The 24,280-nt window shown below is 40.1% G+C and overlaps 1 protein-coding gene across 4 annotated transcripts; it reads left to right on the top strand.

The window, feature by feature from the left end:
- Nucleotides 1-5,869: 5,869 nt before the first annotated feature.
- Nucleotides 5,870-22,492, top strand: rpgrb (retinitis pigmentosa GTPase regulator b). 4 transcript variants are annotated; one of them, XM_082525016.1, is made up of 15 exons: nt 5,870-5,976; nt 7,922-8,047; nt 8,684-8,776; nt 9,477-9,539; nt 9,620-9,778; nt 10,587-10,736; nt 11,187-11,345; nt 11,537-11,692; nt 11,809-11,933; nt 12,531-12,722; nt 12,837-13,023; nt 13,531-13,625; nt 13,720-13,779; nt 13,895-15,887; nt 22,365-22,492. In XM_082525016.1, exons 1-15 carry the CDS (start codon nt 5,946-5,948, stop codon nt 22,385-22,387), a joined length of 3,612 nt encoding a protein of 1,203 aa, XP_082381142.1. In that variant the 5' UTR covers nt 5,870-5,945; the 3' UTR covers nt 22,388-22,492. The 4 variants fall into 4 exon arrangements, with proteins under 4 accessions (XP_082381142.1, XP_082381141.1, XP_082381140.1 ...); XM_082525015.1 differs by lacking the exon at nt 22,365-22,492 and adding an exon at nt 16,848-19,417; XM_082525014.1 differs by lacking the exon at nt 22,365-22,492 and having other exon boundaries at nt 11,812-11,933; nt 13,895-19,417.
- The last annotated feature ends 1,788 nt before the right edge of the window (nt 22,493-24,280 follow it).

Genomic DNA, 24,280 nt, shown 5'->3' with positions numbered 1-24,280 from the left:
AGTCCCCTGTTAGTGCAGAAGGCTGTCTTCGGTCTGGATTCCGGGGACAGTGGCACCTGCCAGTAGCCACTCCGCAGGTCCAGGGTGGAAAACCAGGAGGACCCGGCTACTAAGTCGAGGGACTCATCAATCCTGGGAAGGGGGTAAGAGTCTTTCTTCGTCACTTTGTTGAGTGGTCTGTAGTCCACACAGAAACGCATCCTAGGACTTTTTTTCTTAGGCACCATCACCACCGCGGAGGCCCACGGGCTATCAGATGGTTCTATGATGCCCGCCTTCATCATTTCACACAGCTCCCTGTCTGCAGCCTCCTGATGAGCCAGGGGCAGGCGGCGGGGGCGCACTTTAATAGGCTGGGCTCTACCAAGTGTGTCAAGCCAACATCACTTTCTTTCAGGGCAAAAATGTCACTAAACTCTTTTAGTACCTGCCATAGACTCTCTTGCTGCTGTGGAGTCAGCCCCTCACAGTTCTTTGACCAGATACTCCTCACTGCTGAGAGCCTCTCCTCCTCCTCCTCCTCCGCTCGCTGTTCTGCTGGCGGGTCTGCAGGGGTCTCTGCGGTGGAGGTGGACGCCGCGGCAGATGCTGTGCAGACCGGGGGAGGAATAAGCGGCACCTTCTTCCCATCAGGGAGTACGAGGAGGCCTTTGCCTAAGTCCAGTACACCACCAATGGCTCGTAAAAAATCCAGCCCAAGGATGCAGGCGTCCTGCACGTCAGCCACCCAGGCAGCATAAGACACACCGAGGTCCCCCACCTTGAACTGGAACACTCCCTTCCCTCTCATTGGGGCCAGATCACCGGTCACAGTCTTAAGTTGCACGTTAGTCGGTTGTACAGCAGCTCCGGTTGGGACAATATCGGGTCGGACCAGCGTTGCATTGGATCCCGTGTCCAGCAGGGCCGTACAGGACACCCCCGCAATCGTCACTGGAACATGGCAAAAGCCGCCAACCTGGGTCCAGCCCACAGTGATGGCCGCACCGGGTGGAGGTGGCGGTGGTGTGGGGATGTCGTTCTCCCAGGCCCGTGTACTCCCGCCTACACGGGCCCGTGGGCGTTTCCCTGAACCGCTGCAAGCTTGGGGCACTGCCTGATGAGGTGTCCGACTTGTCCACATCCCCAGCAGCTCTGAAGTGCTCCGACCAGAGCATTATAATCTCCCCTCTGCTCCTCGGTCAGCAGCAGCAGGCATGCAGCTGCATCCTCACACAGGCACAAAGCCAATTGGAGAGCTTTATGTTCCTCAGACCAGCCAGATGCAACAGCTAACAGCTCGAACTGTGCGATAAACACTTCCCATGGCGTCTTGCCGCTGAACTTAGGCGTTTTTATATTCGCTGCAGCTTGCTGGGCGCCGCCATGTTTGTTTACATCACGTGACGGCGCGCCAAGCGAGGTCGACTCCTTCCCGCCGGAATCGCGGCCGCTGTGCGAACAGTTCCCGAGCCTAGTCAAACCTGGAGAAAATCCAGCCTCGGCAGACAGCCGCAGTGCCGTTTCCCTCACTCCATGGGCGGGCGAGCGCGGACGAACCTCCCTCTCCTCCGTCTCCTTCTTAATCCTGCCCGGCAACATCCTCGTCACGTAACGGCAAGCGTCGCCGGCAACAGGGTCTCGGGCGTTCTGGGGTTCTTTTTTCTTTCTTCACTTCTGACACCAATGTAACGTTCACAAGAACCAGACGGTTGGGGTCTCAGTTTGTCCGTTTATTCGGCACATAAGCCAGCGGGTTGTTAACTCAGGGGGAAGCGCTCTCGAACTACACCTCTCTTCAGCCTGGCACACACACAGAACAACCAGGTCCCCCCACCCCTTCCTGTACACCACCCTCACTACTTCCTGCAGCCCAACCAAACATGAATCTTAAAGGAACAACAACAGTGTGCAGAGAAAACCAACATGTCACTGTCCAGTAACACTTAACCATCGTTACAATATGTACAATATATAATAGTATATGCATTTCTGAATGTGTATACTAAATATTTTTCTATGTGTGTGTGTGTGTGTGTGTGTGTGTACACATATTTTACAAATTAAATAGAGTAAACAATAAATAAATATATAAAAATATACAGAGTTCAGACATGTGCAAAACAGTGGCATTACTGTACAGTATGGAGTGCATAATGTTGAAGTTCCAGTAGTGAAGGTGAGGTGTCTATGACGTGTTCAGCAGTCTGATGGCCTGGTGGAAGAAGCTGTCTCTCAGTCTGCTGGTACGGGACCGGATGCTGCAGAACCTCCTTCCTGATGGAAGTAGTCTGAACAGTTTATGGCTGGGGTGACTGGAGTCCTTGATGATCCTCCCCGCTTTCCTCAGGCACCGCTTCCTGTAGATGTCTTGGAGGGAGGGAAGCTCACCTCCAATTATCCGTTCAGAGCACCGCACTACTCGCTGGAGAGCTTTGCAGTTGTAGGCAGTTGTAACTATAATATTGGCCATATTATATTTACATTACCAAAATGATATTACCTTAGTCTCATGAACAAAATTAGCTAATTGTTATTTACTAGCTAATCTTAAAATGACCGTTCAGTACAGAAATGAAGGCCAAAAATCATGTTTTACAGTCCTGTGGTCTCAGCCTCAGATACTTATCAAATCAAGAAACAAACAAACAAATGAACAAAATATCTTCTCCTTCATTTCTGTCAAACAAAGTTGCATGACACGTTTCCAGCGGTTAGTATCAATGGTTACTAGGCAACCTGGGCAGCACGACGGAACCTAGACCGTCCCATACAGCCCATGAGTTTGCAACAAACTTGCCGTTTATTTTGCAAATCGAGCTCAATACTGCCCCTAGCGTCCTGGAGCACTTCCGTTGTGTTTTGGTTTTTGCATATGTTTTGAATTTTGTAAGTGTTATAGAGTTTGTAAGTGTTTTGGAGTTTGTACATGCTTTGTCTATAGGGGCCACCGTAGTTTTTTACTACTTGCTACTTGCTTTACTACTTGCTCATGTAAGTTTGAGACTAGGGTTGCCAACCGTCCCTTAAAATACGGAATCGTCCCGTATTTCGAAACAAAAGTACACGTCCCGTATTGAGCTAATAAGGGACGCACTTTGTCCCGTAATACAGTGAGAACCAAAAGTAGTCTATAAATGTTTATGGAATTAACGCCTTGTTTGAAAACATAATTCCCAGCCCCTCTCCTGCTTTGTGACCAATGAGCTGACAGCACACTTATGACAATTCGAGTATGACAATTCAGATTACCGCTCATCTCATTGGTCGAGGAAAGGTCGCTTTCGGAGAAAATACCGGAAGACAACAGGTGACCACAACAAGAAGCATGGCCAACAGGGAAACAAACGCCGACACTGCGGTGCAAGTCTCGGACGACAGTACACCTAAAGCTGGGCAGACACTGTGTGATTTTTTCAGTCACGTTATTCAGCTCCTGCTCAAACTGCACGATTGACTCACAGGGGTTAGAAGTTCATAGGTCACGATGTACTCTCACACTGTACCGCCCGATGCTCTGATGCGACCTGAGTGCTCACACTGTGCCGCTGTTGTGCCAAAGTAGTTACCCCCGCCATAAAATGAAGGTTATAACAGAAAATCTGTCGCTCTCTCTCTCTGTCTTTCACTCACACAGACACACCACCACCATCAACTTTGCTAAATTGCTAATGAAAAACATTGATCAGGCAGCTGTGATTAAGCAGCAGTGTAAATCCAACTATTTTCACGGTTGTTGTGGTCGTGATAATTTTGTGAGGCCACATCGAAAAGGCTCGGATGAGCTTTCCAAAGTTCTACAAGTTGTGCCTCCATCGCTTGTGTCCAGATCACACGCTGCACTGCCGTGCTGCTCCGTCTTTTTCACCGACGTTTACGTGTTTGCGCGCGAGCAGCTGCGGTGACACCCTCACGAGCGATTGATGATCGGGAACTGGTCGTGAGGTGTTAATCACTTCTCGTTACCCAACGTATACTACATGACGCACGATGAAGGCCAAAATCGGTCCGATCACTCAAAAATCGGCTCAAAATGGGCCTAAAACCGCACAGTGTAAGCCCAGCATTAGAGCAGCAATGTTTGTTTCCCTCAGAGAAAGGGAAGAATGGGAAAAGGAAAACACCTGGCTGGAAAAAGTTAATATGGGCATGTGCAGTGAATATCAGCGCTATGTGGCCAGAAGTGTGATAATATAATTTATTTTGTGTAATAAACAACTGCAAGGATAGATGATTACAACAAATAGATGACTAATACATAAAAGTAATACATAGGTGAATAATGATGATGAGTTATGATGCGTAATCATGGGAACAAGTGGGTTTACAAACAGGAGCAGCTGATTAGCATTAGAAAAGCTGAAATAATACCTCAACTGAAGCCAATTGTACTAAATGCACTAAATAGAATAGAATAGAATTCAACTTTATTGTCATTGCACATGCACAGGTACAGGGCAACGAAATGCAGTTTGCATCCATCCAGAAGTGCTTTAGTGATATAGATATATTACAATATATATTAGTAATAATATAGATATGTGAGTATATTACAGAAATGGGTCTATTATGGTATGTTATAATGTACACGGTATGAAGTATGTTGTGAATATTCTATAACTATAAGTATGTACAGGCTATGAACAGGATATAAATATGAAAAACTATACAGAATATGAAATAAATAACTTTACAGAAATCTGAGATATACAGCTATACAGAAATGGGAACTATGCAAGTTGTAAACAGTTGTAGGATTAAAGATTATCGAATGTACAGAATGATTATTTACACAGAGCTATACAGTAGTGCAGTTAAGATAAGTGAGGGTGTAGATAGTTTCTACAGAGGCTATATAAAGTGCTAGTGGTTGTGAGTGGTGGTTCAGTCCATGTTATTATTGTGTGTTTGAGGGTACAGTTGTCCATTGTGGGTGTGTGTAAGTTCAGTCCATGAGTTTAACGTGGGTCAGATGTCAGGAGGCAGAGTTCAGGAGTCTGACAGCTGTGGGGAAGAAGCTGTTCCGGTACCTGGTGGTCTTAGTCCGGAGGCTCCTGTGGCGCCTCCCAGAGGGCAGGAGGGTGAAGAGTCCATGTGATGGGTGACTGGGGTCTTTGATGATTTTCCCAGCCCTTTTCAGACACCGCTTCCTGTAGATGTCTTTTATGGCAGGAAGTGGTGCTCCGGCGATGCGCTGGGCAGTTTTCACGACCCTCTGCAACGCCTTCCGGTCCGAGGCAGAGCAGTTCCCGTACCAGACTGTTATACAGTTGGTCAGGATGCTCTCGATGGTGCAGCGATAGAAGTTCACCAGGATGTCTGAGGACAGGTGGTTCTTCCTCAGAGTCCTCAAGAAGAAGAGGCGCTGGTGAGCCTTCTTGACCAGCTTGGCACTGTTACAAGAATATTTTTCTTTCTATTGTTTTCTATTATTTTAAGTTAAGCAGGACAGAGTTCTTTTAAAGAAAGATTTACTTATATTCTCAAAAGTTAAGCATGACAGGCTTCTGTTTAAGAAAGAGACCTGTTTTACTGTGTTAATGTTGTCATTTTGAGCTAAAAATAAATAGCTAAATGATCATTTGTTTCACATGTGTTGATATCACAAAGAATAGAATATGCATCTACTTAAATCAACTTCAAGTCAAATGGTTAAAAAAATAATTTCACACACAAAAAAAGAGCTAGAAAATTCACCACACTGGGAAGGGTGAAGACAACTGGGTCGCCCGGTCCTGGCCACGAGGTGTCCCTTATTTATTTTTCAGGGAGTTGGCAACCCTATTTGAGACCCCTGCTATAAATAATGAGACACATGAAATGGCTCTGTTTCTTTAAGAGTCACGTGTGTTCCTTCGTAGCCTAGGAGAAGTTTTGTTTACTTCCGGGTTGTTCGAGTCGAAAATAACAGAAGGGTACCAACACGCCCACAGGCGCGGATCAAAGCGGATTAAAGTACCGCAGAGATGGCAGGCGAAGCTGAAGATGACATTCCGGGTAAATATCAGTCATTGTCGCCTCTTCTGGCTCTCAGAGAACCGTTTGTATTGTAAAATATTCTTTAACTGTAATGTTCACCTTCGGCTAGCTTCAGGCTAACGGAAAGTTAACCTCATGATATTGCATTTCTCCTCCCGTTATTCTGTTTTACTCTACACGAGTGCTTTAGCTATTAAGGTCAAATAGTTTTTATGAATTTTTTCCTCATCATTCCTCACTTTGAATCACTTTGATAGTGATTAATTATCAAGTATCTTTTTTCCCCTGTCCTGATATTTTCATATTTTATTGTCGATGCCAATGTTCAACTCTACCACATGTCAAAGGTGGTTTTTTTTTGTAGTCAGTTGCATTTACGCTCAAACAGTAAAAGGAGAGGTAAAAATAAAAACGGTCTTACTATGGTAAATGGTAAATGGCCTGCATTTGTATAGCGCTTTTCTAGTCCCTAAGGACCCCAAAGCGCTTCACACTACATTCAGTCATTCACCCATTCACACACACATTCACACACTGGTAATGGTAAGCTACATTGTAGCCACAGCTGCCCTGGGGCGCACTGACAGAGATTGTTTTAATTTCATGAAAGTGCTTCTTATGCATATCCGTGTCTATAATAACACTAAAGCAATAAAGCAATAGCAAACAATGCATAATTTTTTATATTTTGATACAAAATACATTTTGTTTTCTCCCCCCTTTTTGTATTATTGTGTTTCTTTTACTCTGTTTTCTTTGATGAAGGAATAAAGTAAGTAAGTAATAAATGACCCCATCCAAAGAACATTTTTACAAAATCTGTAACCCTTTAAAAACGTTTATGTCATTTTTTTTCAGTAACAAATAATGCCAAGTATTCAGATCTGCAGCACTCAAATTTGAACGTTTTCCTCCTCTTCTTTTTTATGCAGACTAGATCTTTTCCAAGTGGAAAAATATGTTATTCCTGAATACATATTTTGGCGTAGACTTCTTGTTTGAGAAGACAAGACATTTGAAGACTTCACATTGGGTTAACTTGACTCTTTGGCTAATTTTTAATTAATGTGAAAAAAATGTAACCAAAATGATGCTAGTTAAATGGTAAAAACTACTAAATAAACATTTTGAGTTAGTTTAGTGTCTTAGTTTTGGTTTATTTGTTGGGATTATGCAAAACTTTAAAATATCCAAGATGCAAGCAACAAGTATGCACATAGCCATAAACCACGTAAACAAAAATATATACTGTAAGTTACTATGAGAAGAGAACTGAAATGAGAAGATTGTCTCAAAATGTTAGCTTAATAACTTGAAATTTCGAGTCAGGTATGAAAAACACAATTTTGAGTCATTAATTAAAAATTTTCAAATACTAACCTCAAAATTTGAATTATGCATAGCAAAAGCAGTTTCTGTTTTTTAGTGGAGGACACAAGCCTCAATGTTCAGGATCTGAAAATTGAAGTCAAGACGTAGAGTGCATCAAACCTCCTTTCTTTTTAATGGCCATCTAGGCGGTAATGCTTGTAGTTATAAATCAAAGCTTCCTTATAAAGGAGTCTATGAGAAAATGAACCTGCTCCTCCCTTGATTTCTTACCTCAGTAAACACTTCTGATGAATTCTCTGAGCTCCAATGCTTACTTAATTTGGTAAATTATGGTCATTATCAGAATCAGAAAGGAGGATGAAGCAAGTTAGGACCTTAATTTTGACTGACAAGTTGAAATCATATGAGCACGCTGTGTCCTTTGGTGTCACAGTCAGATCGTTCCACAGCAAATTACGTCTGGATGGGAAAAAAAAATTACTCAGCTTGAGGTTTCACTAACACTAGACTGACATCAAGGTGGCTCCATCCATCCATCTTTTATATAAAGGGCTGAAACATCACATTTGGTGTGGTTAAACTTGAAAATTAATCCAAGTTGGTGATTGGTTTTTTTGGTCTCTTCTTACAGAATCGGGGGCAGTTTTCACTTTTGGAAAGAGCAAGTTCGCTGACAACATTCCAAGTAAATTTTGGCTTAAAAATGACATCCCACTCAGAATAGCGTGCGGCGATGAGCACACCGCCTTAATAACAGGTGAGAGCCCCTCCTATGTTCCAGGTAATACTCATTTACGTGTTTGTACACTGCTGACAAACGTGAAAGCTGGAAATACTGTTTTGATTTAGTTTCACTTGCGCTGTCCTCTTAAAATATGTCTGCTCTAACATATCAGAACTGATATGTTTTCTCGGTTTTGTTTAGATGTACAAAAATTAGATTTATTAAAAAAAAAAAAAAAGATAAATACATTAACCTCCATTTTAAGATTTGGATTATTTTTTAATGTTGTGCTTTACAATATTAACCTACTGTCATTTTTAAAATACAAAATTATTTTTACTCTTTACTTTTGTTTGTATCTACATGTTTACAAAAAATATATATTGTATCAGTCAAGTAAGTCAAAATTTCAATACATTTCTTCAATTTAAATTTTAGTTTAATTTCATGGTTATCTTTTGGAGGGGATTTTTACAATTACGTACAATTACTTAATTTGAGGAAAAGCTTTCTTTATTATCCAAATTAGATTTTCAGCTTTTTTCTCTTATCTTTTTTTATTATTTTGTTTTGTGACTGTAACTGAATCCAGCCCCGTGTCACTTTAAAATGAATCCTGCTGAAACATCACAGAGTCCCTTTCAGGAGATTTTCTCTGTGTCTTCACAGAAAATGGGAAGCTCTTCCTGTTTGGTAGCAACAACTGGGGCCAGCTCGGCCTTGGCTCCAAAGTGACTGTCAACAAACCCACCTGTGTCAAAGGTTGGTCTTTATGGCACCTTCTCACTGTTTCAGTTCTAAAAAAAAAGTTATAGAGGATGAGTAGTGCCACTGAAAGCTGCTTTCAGCCAGTTTAAACAGGCAGTGAGGAGGGAGTCCCTGAAGAGGAGGAGACAAAGCCTTCAAATAAAGTGTGACTTTGTTGTAAATATAATCTCAGTCTAGAGGGCTAATAATCTGCTTAAATCTGGAGGGACATTAGCTGAGAAACAGTAAGTGCCACTCCTCAGATACAGAGAAAAGGATGTGTCCTGTATGAGGTTTGTTTAAGTGTGAATTTAATCTGAAAATTACTTTAAAAAGAAAGGATCATTCTTACTGGAAATAGTTGTTCAATACAGAAAATCTAAATGTAATAAATAATCCTAGAAATTAAACTCAAGTCTGATTAATTCTATTTTCTGGTGATTTTAGTTTTTTGGTCATTAGTAGATGGAGGGAGCTGGGCCTCAAAATTTATGCAATGTCTATGTTGGAAAAGTTCTATATAATATTAAAAATGACCACAAGTCTTTAATAAATTTTATAACAGTTTGGAATTATTGTATTTTGCATTGAATTGTACTGAGAACACTTTGTTTTTCTTCATGAATCTTTTCTAAAGTTATCAAAAGATGATGAGGTAAGCTGCGCTCTCCAGATTACCGTTCCCATAGTTTTAAATTTCTTTGTGATGTTTCAGCCCTGAAGTCTGAGAAAGTTCAACTGGTGGCTTGCGGGAGAAACCACACGCTTATCTGCACAGGTCAGTGTTTAGTGTTCACAGCTGTTTTCTTTCAAGTGCTGATGAATATTAAACACGCTTGTGTTGATGTGTGTCTGTAGCCCAAGGGAAGGTGTATGCCTCAGGTGGGAACAGCGAGGGTCAGCTGGGGCTTGGAGACTGTGATGAGAGGACTTCCTTCAAGAGACTTGATTTTTTTGATTCACAAGGACCAATCAAGATGCTTGCTGCGGGTTCGAACACCTCAGCAGCTCTCACCGGTAAGATCCACACAACACTGTAATTCAGCTGTTAGCTCTGATCACAGCTAATCAGAGCTTAACTGCCAGTAAACATTAAGGGAAGTCATATAATAAATGTAAATTAAATGTTAGTTAATTTTCATTTTAAGGTTTTTGATCATTTTTGATGTATATTTCATAATTGTGCCTACATCTACACTAAGATATGCAGTTTTTGTATTGTTTTATTCATTGTATATGTATTTTATCTTACTTTATTTAATTGTAAATTATATTTTTGCTATTTTTTGTTAGTGTAATGAGATTAAAAACATTAAAATTTTTAATGTATGTTTTTTTTACCTTGGAATTTAATTATATAAATATATATTGAAGATTAAATGAAATTAAAATTAAATATATACATATATCATACATATTGTACTACTGGATGTTCGATTTTATTTTTTAGACTTTGCTCATAAATTAGATTTAAAGTAAAAAAATATCTAAAAACATTATTGATTTAAAATTATTTTTTTAAACATTCATGTTTTTATATTTTTTGTATTTTGTTTAAATTTGAATTTCATCTGTATATTCTGTATTTTCTGCAGCATCTAAAAAAAAAAAAAAGATAATTTCATGAAATTCATTTGTAATTAAATTATAGTTATTCTGTTATCAAATGAAAAATTTGGTTAACAAAATTGAAGTAAAAAGATTCCTTATGTTTTAGAAAATGTTGCAAGTTTAAAACTGAAGTGTAGAAGAGAGAACAAAGTGTCGTTAACAGATAAATGTGTTCCCAAAATAAACGTAATCTCTTTATTTATTTCTTTTCCAGCGAGTGGTAAACTCTTTATGTGGGGTGATAACACAGAGGGTCAGATTGGTTTGGGTAAGGAGAGTCAGGTGTCATCACCCCAGGAAGTCAGTGTAGGCCGACCAATCAGCTGGGTCTCCTGCGGGTACTACCATTCAGCTTTAGTGACAGGTGAGTAGAGATAGGTCCCAAATAACCATTCATCACTTTGCAGTGAGCCTGCAAATCGCACATGGTTACAGATAGCATAAGGAACATGGGTGACAGTGGCTAAAATATAAAAGAATAATTCTCACACGTGTGTATTTATACTAATGTAAAAATCAGAACAATAAAAGGTTTTTGTTAATGCAAGTTAATTGGCAAAAGTATCTTATTTCCATAGATTTTCATTCACCATATTATTTTATAATTTAAAAAATCAAAACTCCATTGTTCATTTAAATTTAGGTGTTTTGATTTTTGCATATAAATATTATTATAGAATTTAACATATTTTAAAATCAAGTGACACTTTTTTAAAAAGTTTTTTTAAGTTTAACCAGAATTTTGTTTCCCCTATTCGTTCTGGACCTAAAACCAGTGGATAGCTCTGAGTATTTCCTATTTTTGTTTTCCAAGTGGATGGCGCTCTGTACACATTTGGCGAGCGGGACAGCGGAAAACTGGGTTTGGGCACCCACCAGCTTCCAGGGCACCGAGTGCCTCAGCTGGTGAAGAGCATCAAGGAGCCAGTGACGCAGGTGGCCTGTGGGGGTGGACATACAGTGGCACTCGCAGGTAAATGTCTGATGACAGCAAATAAGACATGTTATTTATTTATTTCCTTTAAATAACTAACTGAGAATAATATTCTCAGTTGGTTTCCCCCTTCCTTCAATCTTACTAAAAAGTTACAGAATGCTCTCAAACAGGGGAATAAAATACTGCAGCATGCTGCAAACGCCTCTGATTGTGTTGGTTTCTTTCAGAGGGAAGTGTGTACACGTTCGGCCTCGGTCAGTTCGGACAGCTCGGCCATGGGACATTCATCTTTGAGTCCCGGGTGCCGCGTTTGGTTGAGCACTTCAAGAAGGGACGAGCCTGTCAGGTGGCCTGTGGAGAAAACCACACCGCTGTCATTACAGGTAAATCTCAGCTCGGTTCATTAATGCCGAGCTTCTCATTGACAACAGAGTTGAACAGAAGAGGTTCTTCACGGATCTGATGTCAGAAATTTTAATCTTTTTTTTTTTTTTTTTAGAAGACGGGTTGCTATACACGTTTGGAGATGGCAGACATGGAAAACTTGGTCTGGGGGAAGAAAACTTCACTAACCAGTTTAAACCAACGCTGTGCCTGCGATTCCTGAAGTATAATGTTCAGGGAGTAAGTGTTTCATACAGACAGGTTTACATTTGTTCATGCAGTAGAACTTAAAATAATGTATAGGAATTATTTAATTAGGCTTGGAGATACTTCATAAGTTTAAAGGCAATGTAATTTTATTGTCGCATTTCTTATATCTTTTTAATTTTTTGTCTTCACTTTTTACATTAAAAAAAATTATGTTCGTTTTTCAATTTTTATTCATAATTGCATATATAACATAAAATATATAAAATTTTAAATGAGTTTTACCTTTTAAAATTTTTTTATTTTTTTGTAAAGCACTTTGAGTGCTCAGAGTAGAAAGTGCAATATAATAACCATTCCATTTGTCTTTTTTTTTTACCTTTTATACTCTTTAAATACATAATTTAAAAAATTATGTATATTTGTGTCAGTTTTGTGTCAATTTTTAAAATGTGTTATTATTTTTTTAATTACAAAAATCCTAAATACATACATATATAAAAATATAAAATTCATTTTATATTTTAAAAACATTTATTTATTTATAATCATATATATTTTCTATTTTTGTGCATTTCTGGGTGACTTTCATGCATGCAAATACTTTAATTTGGTTGCTGACGTGTCCAGGCGATGTGCGGCGGATGTCACATGGTGGTGCTGGCTCGGCCGAGGGCCCGGGGAACCGGTGAGGTCACGCTGGAGGATGACGATGTGACGGAAAATTTCCTGGAGAAACCATATGTGGAACTGCTGGGTAACACAGTTGACTCATCTACGCTGCAGAGGAGCCTCTCAGCCCGGGTTCGCAGGAGGGAGAGGGTGGGTATGAGGACAATGAACGTGACACTTTTTATAGTTTATCTGCAGATAACAGTTCGTTTCTAAAGAAGTTCATGGGTTAATATCGCTCATTGGCTAAACCCTCTGATTCAGGAGCGATCTCCAGACCAGTTTGGCACCATGTTCCGCACGCTGCCTGCCATGACACCAGGTAACCTCCTCCCGCCACTGACAGCCTCCAGCCAGACCATACCACCACGACTGGCTCCGCCTGAGGTGATCCACGGAAAGGTGCTCAATGGCACTTACCAGCACAGGAACGAGGAGTCGACCCACCAGGGTACCTACTTCATCTGCACCGCCATTGCCTCATCCTCTTTCTGTTACATCAAAGTTTTGGACAATATTATTTGCATTTTTGTTAGACTTTGGGGAGGTTGTTGTCTTTTTTTTTTGTCTCCTTGAGTCACATCTCTGATAAATCCTATCCCTTTGGCTTCCTCAAGATCCCTTATTCATTTTTATGAAAACAGACACCTGTACGGTATATGTTTCTAAGACCTGGAAGCACTAAGATGAAGTTGGGAAAAATGAGAATGTGAGCTCTGTATTTTTGACATTTGACAATTGGTGTTCATGTCGTTCATGCCCTTTCCCTGAAAGTTAAATGAGTTTCTCTTGATCTCAGGGTTTTCTGCAGATTTGAAATCTGTAAATAAAGAGGTCAGATTCTCAAAATCTTGATTTTTTTTTAAAAACATCTTACGTATTTGTTCATCTTTGTCACTATGTGATATTACCTGTATCTGGAAAGCTGCTGCTGAAGATAATGCTGTCCTGTTTTCAGAGCTGGCAGGTGGGGAGACAGACAGTGTTGTGGAAAGTCTGACAGACACTGACAGCGTGAGAGGTCTTGGAGAAACCAGAGACTTCCTCAACATGGTAAGAGATCAATGACATCATCTTAAATGTTGCTCAGAAAAAAAGACAAATATAACATTTTGCTGCTGATTTCATCTCTGCTCCTTCCTGACAGACTCATGTGATGAAGATAGACCCCAGTGATAAAACCCTCACGCTGTCTCCAGTTCAAAAGGTAACTCAAACTCTTACTTTGTGTGCTATGTCCTTTGATGTTTCTGCATGTCTCTTCCTCTCTAATGCATGCCTCTTTTTTCCATCCTTTTCTTGCTTTCTTGCACCGAGGATAGAGGAAGGGTAAGAATGGTAAGGCTATAAAAGAACAGAGTCAAAGAAAGCAGAGAAAGCTCTCAAAGCAGAGCAGTTTCTCTTCCACTTCGCTGTCTTGTAAGAGTGAGGCTGCCTCTCCCCTCCGGGCGTTACCCACTGAACTCCTGAGGAGTCGTAGCACTCGTACTCAGGGCCCGCAGAGCCCCCAGAGACATCAGAAAAGCAACCAGAACAAGGTGAATCTGATCTTGGCTGTAGAGGAGTTGCAGGAGAGGCCCAGTAAAAACAAACCTACAAGCGTCAGGGACATAAATAAGGCAGCATCCAAAGAGCAACAAATGCAAGTTCACAGTAAAAGCCAGGTGATAGGGGTTCACAGGAAGCTGGCAGCAGACTCAAAACAAAGTCCAGAAACTATGAAGAAAAGTTTAGATTTCAACTCTAAATCTGCTAAAGTTGAGAAAGTGAAGTCTAAGCCTGTGAGGGTTAAAAGCAAACCCACAGGAATCAGTTCACCAGGTAAACTCAGTCATACAGACTCAGCAAGCTTTCACCTGAGTGACACTTTGGATGAAGAGAGCATAGTGGGCTCTCAGCAGGTTTCTGAGGTGAAAAAAATCCCCAAATCTAAAGAGAAGAAAACAGATTTGTCTAAGAAAAACAAGAATGAAAAAAACATGAAAGAAGCTCAAATCAAAAAAGGGTCAGAGGTTCAGGAAAAGTCAACAGATCTCAGCCTGCTTGTTGGAGCTGCTTCACTCGCTGCAGGAGCAGCTTTGATCCAAGCTGGAAGACGATTAAGCTCCACATCCCTTTCTGAGAACAGTTGTGCTGTACTTAAAGAGGGTGTGACTAAATCACTGAGTGAGGAATCTGAATCTTACGCTGCCAATTTTAGCCACAGATCTGCTGTCAGCATCAACATCATACCCGCACCTGAAAGTCCTGAAATGAGGACAATCTCAGATCAAAGTGAACAGCAGATGGACTCTGCCGCAATCAAAGAGGAAGAGGAGGATAATGACGAAGAGGGTGAAGAGGAAGAAGGGCAGACAGATGCAAAAGTAAGCGAGGAAGAGGAGGATGTTAGTCACATTATTAAGAAAGTGGCAGAGAACACTGAGGATGAAAAAGAGAGTGACACTCTTCACTCTGGAGAGAAGTCAGACAGCGATGTAGATGAGGAGGAGGATGAGAGCAATGTTGTGGTAGAAGATGAAGAAGAGGAGGAGGAAAAGAGTGGAGTAACAGAAAGTGAAAGCAAAACAGAGACTGAAGAGAAAGACAGAAACGGAGGTGATGTAGAAGAAGAGGAGTCGGAGGAAGAGGAAAGTGAGGAAGGGTCAAGTCACGAAACAGAGAGCAAACGTGGAGATACTGAAAGTGACTTGGAAGAAGGGGACGAGGAAGAAGAAGGGAGTTTGGAGAGTGAGGGTGAAGAAGATGAGGTTGAAAGTGAGTCTGTGAGGTCTTCAGAGAGAGAAGAAAGTGAGGAAGAGAGGGAGACCGAAGAAGGAGAAGATGAAAAAGAGGAGGAAGAAAAAAGTAGTGCTGAAGAAGTAGAAGAGAGTAGTGAAGAGGAAAACAGTGAAATTGAGGAAGAAGAGGAGGCGGAGGAACAAAGTGAGGAAAAGGAGGAAGAGACAGAGGATGAGGAGGAGGAAGAAGAAAAAGAAGAGGATGAACAAAGTGAGGAGAAGGAGGAAGAGACAGAGGATGAAGAGGAGGCAGAAGAAAAAGAAGAGGAAGAAAGTGAGGAAAAGGAGGAAGAGACAGAGGATGAGGAGGAGGAAGAAGAAGGAGAAGAGGAGGAAGAAAGTGAGGAAAAGGAGGCTGAAGCGGAAGATGAGGAGGACCAGAGTGAGGAAGAAGAAGACGAGGAAGAGAAGGAAGATGAAGAAGAAGAAGAGGAGAAGGTTGTCAAAAAGAAAAGGTCTGCTGAAGTGAAAAGACAAAGTGCTAAATCAGCAACTAGAAGCAAACTAAGGTTAGGGGTCAAAGGTCAGGCGGCAGGTGAGTCAGAGGAGTTCTGGGATGATGTTTTACCTCAATACCTCAATCTGAAATAATAAGGGCCCTTATATCAATATTATTGATTTATTGATTTATTGAATAACAGGAAATGGACACGATCAAAGTCTGAAAAGTAAAAAAAATAAATAAATATTGTTATAAAAATGGCCATACTAGAAAAGCTTGATACAGGTCACATTACTTTTTCTGTATAAATAGTTAAAACTACTTTGTATGAGATTACTCAGTTAATTAATTAACATAACCAAAACAATGTCAGGAGAATAAATTGTATATTTTTATATAAAGTTTTGTCATCTGCAAAGAAAATCACTAAAATACATTTATGTAAGAGAAGGGAAGACAAAGTGGATTAGCCAGACAGTTAAGCCAGTTATATTTTTAAAATGTCCAGTAATAGATCTTTGTAGATGTATGAAACATTAGACATTTAAAGTCAATATCACATAGTTTACATTAGTGAATTAGCATGTAATATTGACCCTTTCGAAATGCACGACAAGCAGTGTGGATGTGACTGAACAATAGAAGGCAGGTAGCTTAAAAGATCAAGTATCCATGCTAATGCTGGTGAAATAAGGATTCAATGTCTTGGTTAAAATTGCCTTGCAGGCAGTACTTAAATGCAAAAGCACAACAGATGTGGATTTCACATAATTATTTTTGTTTTTCAGTATTTAATTTTTTATTGACCTTATTTTTTCCTAGTAAGATATTATTCTTTCTCTTTTTGCACCTGGAGACTATCTGAGCTTTCATGTTCTACACAAATTTCCATGTGTTTATCATCTATCTTTTGTGTTTGCCAAAACTACTTAAGTAGAATTTTCAGGTATCTGTACTTGAATCAAGTTGTTGTTGTTTTTTCAGATAACTTTTTATCTTTACTCCCTACATTTTTAAACAAATATCTGTACTTTCTATTCCTTACATTTTCAGAACGTCACTGTGCGCCTTCAAACATCAAACCGATTTGAGGCTAAACAATAACACATGAGAGGAAATCCAATTTGTAATCACCAGAGCATGCGCCATAGTGAGGGGTTTAAGTTCGGGCCTGTGGTTTATTTGGAGCAACACCAGGACGAGTGCAGGTGTCCATGAGTTGTGGTTGCATTATTTCTGCATCTAGGTAGTGCTATAAAGGAGGGGTAATTTCAAATGCAGCATTTCTACCAGTAAACATCAGCAAACACAAACTGTTTGTGTCTACAGTTTGTCACAGTGTGTTGTTAGCCAAAGGTCCAGACACTGTATTTCACAGGGAGAGAAAAGAAAGAGCTAACTTCACTAAATGATGGAAATAGATAAGGAAGACAGGAGGTTATATTTATAAGTACGGACTGCTCAGTGGTATTTGATAATTTTTTTTCATATTGTGAAGCATGCTGCAAAGCAAACTAAGCTAGATTATCTGTGTTAGTTAAAGGTTGCATTAAAATAATCTAGTGCAGGATAAGCTGGTTAGCGTTCAGTAAGGTGATGTTATGAATTTGAAGTTAAGTTGATGAAGTTTAGATTCATTCACTGAATTCCACCTCTATATTGTTTAGTATAGAGACAGCATAAACAGTGCTGACAGCAGAGAACAGCAGGGCAACTCATAAAATATCTTCTTACATTTGTTGAATTCAGTTCTCCACAGAGAGCAGTAAACCTCAGAGCAGTAGCCCAGATCAGTTGATCACAGCCTGTACACTCAGAAAATATACTGGAGCCCACAATAGAAATTGTGATTCTTTTCCCCACACTGAGCCAATTAGGGCTGCTCGATTATGGCAAAAATGATAATCACGATTATTTTCACTGAAATTAAGATCTCGATTATTTGACGATATTTATTTAACAATAACAATGTATTGAATAATGACTTTAAAGATTGTCAAAAAATAATATAAAATAGTGTGCAAATACTGATAACAGTGCAAATGTTTGCAATATAAAAAATAAATGAAAAATGAGTTCTGACTCCGCGAACCCATAATGTTTCCACACCACTGAAGTTTTTTTTTACCTCTCTTTTCAACCAACGGCAGTCACTCTCCTCTCCAAATAACTTCTGCTTAGCTTTCCGAGCTTCCCTCGGGTCCTCTTAATCAGCGGTCCCCAACCCCCGGGCCTCGGACCGGTACCGGTCCGTGAGTCGTTTGGTATGAGAGAGTTGAGGCTCAGGTGTGAAATGTATAGTTTTCAAGGTTTTTATCGGTTTTCAGCGTTATTTTGTTATTGTTTTTATCGTTTACTCGGTTTTCCTTGGTCTTTTCACATGTGTTATGAATAAATCTTCTTTTTTTTGGTACCAGTACTAGTTTTATTTTGTTGTATTTATCCGCGACACCTTAAAGGCCGGTCTGTGAAAATATTGCTGGGCATAAACCGGCCCGTGGCGCAAAAAAGGTTGGGGACCGCTGCTCTTAATTGTTGTGACACGTGTTCGAAATGCAGAGACGTGCGCTCGATTTGCCACACGGAGCAGCGCGAGAGTAAAGCACGAGGGAGGGGCTAATAATCGGCTCAGTCATTTTTAATGATCGTTGAAAGCCCAGATCGTAATCGTGATTAAAATTCGATTAATTGAGCAGCCCTAGAGCCAATGCAACCTATTTTAGGGTTTCACTATCTACTGAATCCCACTTTCACCCCTGAGTGTACTCATTTTCTGCTTAGAGGCAAAGTCATTTTGTACAATGGAAGCAAAAGAAAATAGAGCTATTTTTGTTTCCTTCTTTTTCTCTGCTTATTTTCTCATTTTCAATTAAGATTTAAACTAAAGTTTGCATTCTCATTTATTAATATTTTATTATTACATTAATACAGCACAAGCTTCAGTTAGCTTTGCACAAAAATCGCTAGTAGAAACGTCCTTCAAAGAGGTACTTTTTACTTTCTTACTTTGAATACATTCATAGCCAGTACTTTTTCACTTTTACTTCAGTAAAGAAGTTAAATCAGTACTTAAGTACAGAATGTTTGTCCTTTTTCCACCTCTGGAATACACAAGCTTCTTTGTGTTTATCTGAATTTTATGTTTTCATTCTGAAACAGCTGGAACATTTGCATGTACTGTGCCTTTCCCTCTTACATGTTAACCACACCATCTTTTTGATTTCATATATTATGAATGTGTTTCTTTATAGCTTTCTGAACCCTTTCTCTCATAACGTTGTGTTGTTTTGGGCTGCTTTTGTATTTCCATCCAGCCTTTTGCTTTTGGTTTACAGCAATGCTTACTCATGTTTGTCTTAAGTATTGATTTAAATGCTTTTTGGTTTACTTATATTTCCTTGGAAGCCTTTTCTTTTTGCTTCTGCTTCTGCTCAGTTATGCATGGCTCTTGCAACCAGAACTCTCTGAATTTCCAGTATTATGACTAATAGAGTACCCAAATATTCTTCAAACCTTCAGCCTTAATCTTTGTCTTGCTCAAATTTAAATATTTTATCTGGAATTATTTATGTTGCTATTTCTATTAATTTGTATTTGTAATAAATATTTGTGTTGCATTACAATGTGTTTTTTTTTTAATGTATTATGACATAGGACATTTGTTAAAGTAGGTCTTAATGATACTTAATAGTCACAATTGTTTGTGTACATTCACTACTAAACAAGATTGTATTAGTTATTTAGACCAGGCTGACATCTGCTTCTGCTTCCATCTCATACGTAATTGCATGCCAAAATCTTTCATTTTTGTAAATGTAAGTTTCTTCTGAGAAATTAAAAAAAAAACTCTCAAAAAAACAATCTCAGTGGAAAAAAGGCAAAATTCAATGAATGTTAACCATTAGACTGTTGTATTTATTGTATCCAGTATGTCTTGCCCTGTTATATTTTGATATACCTTTATTAGTCCCACAAGGGGAAATTTCATAAGGCTGCCGACCTATTGCACGCAATGGCGGCGCCATCTTACCCTCCGACCATACATACATTACACAAAACATCACATGGGGAAGACAGGTCAGAGAGGTATAACAATGGAAAATGCACCACACGAGGAAAGATAAGGAGAAAAAAATCAGCTCCAGCCTTGAGACCGCAGCTGGCACCAAAGGGGTATCCGCATGAAGTGATGGTGGTTTTTACTTTAGTGCGAACAGGTCATATGAATTTCAAAGCAGTTCTACAGTCCAACACTGGTCTCTCAATCTCCTGTTGGAGAGCCGCGAGCTTCGTCATACTTGCGTTCTGTGATGTTGTCATTTCTTGTGCTCCACGAGCCGATTCTGAGAACTCGCGGCAGTGTGCCTCCCCGAGATGTCATCCAATTTGCGCCCAGAGATGTTATTCCAAGCTAGCCCTTCCGAGATGTATCCAGTCTGCAGTCAGAGATCTTATCCTGAGTATTCACAGCAGCCGTAGCCTCTCCAAGATCTTATCCGTGCTGCACTCAATGAGCCCATTTTGAGAAACTCACGCCTCTCCCATCGTTCCAATCCCAGCGGGCAGCCTTGTGGGGGTTTGAACAGCCGGTTCCGCTTCCTTAATTCTTCGATAAGTCAGGGCCATATAATGCCATATAATGCCTGGAAAAGACTACAGCGAATCATGTGGCTTTTTTCTTTCTCTTTCTCTTGTTTTTAAGGCACTACACAGCTCTCCAGCTGACACAGCTGATAAATAGGATGGTATCGTGAACCTTAATTGATACTACGATATACTATTAAGTATATTGTGTTTGAGTGTTATTTAAAATCTATTTTAAATAACACTCAAACATTTTTTTAAATTAATTAATTTTTTTGAAGGACGTCTTTCTACTGAAACACATTTTATAAGATTTTCGGTGGAAATAGTAGTGGTTATAAACAGGTTCTTTGTGGGACACCATGTTCATTACATGCAAGTTAGGTTAAGGACAATCACGTATGCAGATAATACCTGATTAGCAGGGTCAGTGGGAGTTTTATAGTATATTCTTTGAAAGATAATAAATAAATAAAATTAGTTTAGAAGAAAGTCACTCAAGTACTTTGAATACACATCGAATATTTAATTTATTTTATTTAATCTCTCACTACTTTATTCTTTTTTCAAATTTTGGGGGGATTCAAGCAGTATATCATTAAATAGACAAAAATTGAAAAACAACTGTCATGACTCTGCAGGGCACAAAAGCCCATCGGGCTATATGATAACCCGACAGGCGAGGCTGAGATAGATTTTGGTCGCCCGACCAGAGATATCTGTAGCTCCGGGACGTCGGGCTAGCGATTTTGCAAGCCCCGAAGAGGAAGATTTTTTTTTTCTTTGGGAGGTAGCTGAGACCAAGAGCTGAGCTAATGAAGAGGAAACATTTGACTTTATGATGCAAATATTTAACTGAATTATAAGAAAATCTGCCTTTTTCAGCCTCAACTGTCAAAAATATCACAGTGGACACTGACAAACTCACAAACTCACTTTGTCAGTAAGGTGCCAGACTAGCATATTTCAGAAAATGATGATGTGAGGAAAATCTGTTCCTCTGTTTCAGTGTCTGGTGTGTTCGGGATAAGATAAGGTTTGACCTGTTTCGTCTAGTGATGATGCTGTTTTAGTGTAGAGTAATACGTCTAATTCTAGCATCACTATAGTCTTTTCCAATCATTCCTTGCTTGTCAGTTAATTCAGCTGGCAGAGCTTATATTTTATTCTGTATAGTAAAAACATTAGCATCAAACTAGAAAGTGCATATTTTTCATGTCCTTTACTTGTTCTTTATTTTAAAGAACAAAGGAAAGGACAAGAACTGAAAAAAATGCTTTCCATTCATTGCAAATCGAAAGCAGTTTTTTTTTCTTCAACTTAAATAAACTCATGCCTTTGTCTTGTTGTTATTGGAATCTGCTAATATTAACCAAGCAAGGCCTCAGTCACACAGACCTAGAGACTGGATTTGTAGCCACAGGTCCTGAAAAAAGGTGAATTCCACTACTAGGTGGTGAGTGGTATCTAGAGGTTGCTGGCAGTGTTGGATCAAAAACCTTGTGATTGCTTTTGTCACTTGTGAGTTATGGTGATCACCAGTAATTTCCAGGGAAGATGCCAAGTTGTGTGCAAACACTTGCAAACCAGTCCCAAAGCAATAGTAAAACTGTAAAAAAAAAAAAAGTATTACATAAACCAGATAGCGAGACCGTTGCCATGGTAAAGCACAACTTTTTTCCTTTGAAGGTGAATGGTCTGCATTTCTGGTTTGTGTCACACACTTGACAGTTTCACTACCACTCATCAAATAGTTGGTGAGTGACCAATTAATGTCTTCTTTAGTGTCTTCCTTGCAATCTGCAGGTGATCTGCTAGCAGCTAAAACAATGACAAGGGTGTTTTCATGGTAGCACATACTGACTTTTCCGTAGCAACCAGAAGTTGTGAGAGAATCACAGACAAATCTCTAGGCCTATGTGGCTGAGGCTTAAAACTGCTTATGACTAAATATTTTTTATGTCCTTAATGCTCCTGTTTTTGCAGGACTTGACAAAAGGGTTTGCTGAGACATGGACCAAAGGCGAGGAACAAGGTCAAGAGGAAGAAGAAGGAGAGGAGGAAGATGATAAGGTTGATGATGATGACGAGTTGGAGGAAGACGAGGAGGAGAATGACACACTGTTGTCCTCGACAGAGAAACCAGTAGAAGAGACCCAGAGTTGTGTAAATAAGTAGCACTAAGTTGAATATCGGGCATCTTTGGTTTTTGTTGGTTATTTGTGATTAAGATGGATTAACATGTGAAATGTGATCTTCCCTGAAGCCCAAAGAGGTGAAAGAAGAGCATGTGCCTGATGGACAGCAAAGAGGTGACTGATTTTATCCTTAGTCAGCTGCATGTTTGATGAAAAATCTAAGTAAAGACGGTTAAAAAGAAATTAAAAAGACAAGACAGATAACAATAATGTCTGGTATTACCAGCAGCTGAAATCAGTGAGCAGCCCAATATCAAAGAAGAAAAGACACATGAATATACCACATCAGCCAACGGGGAGGTAGATGGAAACTCCAAAAACCAGCCGGGCTCCAACAAAAAGGTACAATAACTGTGAACATTGGATATATTCTTTGTACTGTGCCTTCAAAACACTCTCAGAAAATAAACTTTATTTTGCCTGTATGGGCACAACACTCCTCACTATGGGATTACCTCTATGGTGCTGTTTTTTTATGTGTTTTTAACATTCATTGTTTGAATTTCAAGCGACAGTTATAGTGGGGCAAAAAAGTATTTAGTCGGCCACCGATTGTGCAAGTTCCTCCACCTAAAATGATGACAGAGGTCAGTAATTTGCACCAGAGGTACACTTCAACTGTGAGAGACAGAATGTGAAAAAAAAAAATCCATGAATCCACATGGTAGGATTTGTAAAGAATTTATTCGTAAACCAGGGTGGAAAATAAGTATTTGGTCAGTAACAAAAATACAACTCAATACTTTGTAACATAACCTTTGTTGGCAATAACAGAGGTCAAACGTTTACTATAGGTCTTTACCAGGTTTGCACACACAGTAGCTGGTATTTTGGCCCATTCCTCCATGCAGATCTTCTCGAGAGCAGTGATGTTTTGGGGCTGTCGCCGAGCAACACGGACTTTCAACTCCCGCCACAGATTTTCTATGGGGCTGAGGTCTGGAGACTGGCTAGGCCACTCCAGGACTTTCAAATGCTTCTTACGGAGCCACTCCTTTGTGGCCCGGGCGGTGTGTTTTGGATCATTGTCATGTTGGAAGACCCAGCCTCGTTTCATCTTCAAAGTTCTCACTGATGGAAGGAGGTTTTGGCTCAAAATCTCACGATACATGGCCCCATTCATTCTGTCCTTAACACGGATCAGTCGTCCTGTCCCCTTGGCAGAAAAACAGCCCCATAGCATGATGTTTCCACCCCCATGCTTCACAGTAGGTATGGTGTTCTTGGGATGCAACTCAGTATTCTTCTTCCTCCAAACACGACGAGTTGAGTTTATAGCAAAAAGTTCTACTTTGGTTTCATCTGACCACATGACATTCTCCCAATCCTCTGCTGTATCATCCATGTGCTCTCTGGCAAACTTCAGACGGGCCTGGACATGCACTGGCTTCAGCAGCGGAACACGTCTGGCACTGCGGGATTTGATTCCCTGCCGTTGTAGTGTGTTACTGATGGTGACCTTTGTTACTTTGGTCCCAGCTCTCTGCAGGTCATTCACCAGGTCCCCCCGTGTGGTTCTGGGATCTTTGCTCACCGTTCTCATGATCATTTTGACCCCACGGGATGAGATCTTGCGTGGAGCCCCAGATCGAGGGAGATTATCAGTGGTCTTGTATGTCTTCCATTTTCTGATGATTGCTCCCACAGTTGATTTTTTCACACCAAGCTGCTTGCCTATTGTAGATTCACTCTTCCCAGTCTGGT

Source organism: Aulonocara stuartgranti (assembly GCF_965226115.1).
Source record: "Aulonocara stuartgranti genome assembly, chromosome: 23".
NCBI lineage: Eukaryota > Metazoa > Chordata > Actinopteri > Cichliformes > Cichlidae > Aulonocara > Aulonocara stuartgranti.
This window is presented reverse-complemented; position numbering and strand designations above follow the sequence as displayed.

Excerpts from the sequence above, each read along its gene's own strand:
- rpgrb (XM_082525013.1), top strand. The coding sequence starts at position 5,946 with ATGGCAGGCGAAGCTGAAGATGACATTCCGG. Across the intron at positions 9,779-10,586 it reads CACCTCAGCAGCTCTCACCG|CGAGTGGTAAACTCTTTATG; the intron begins GTAAGATCCACA and ends TTTCTTTTCCAG. Across the intron at positions 12,723-12,836 it reads GGGTTCGCAGGAGGGAGAGG|GAGCGATCTCCAGACCAGTT; the intron begins GTGGGTATGAGG and ends CCTCTGATTCAG.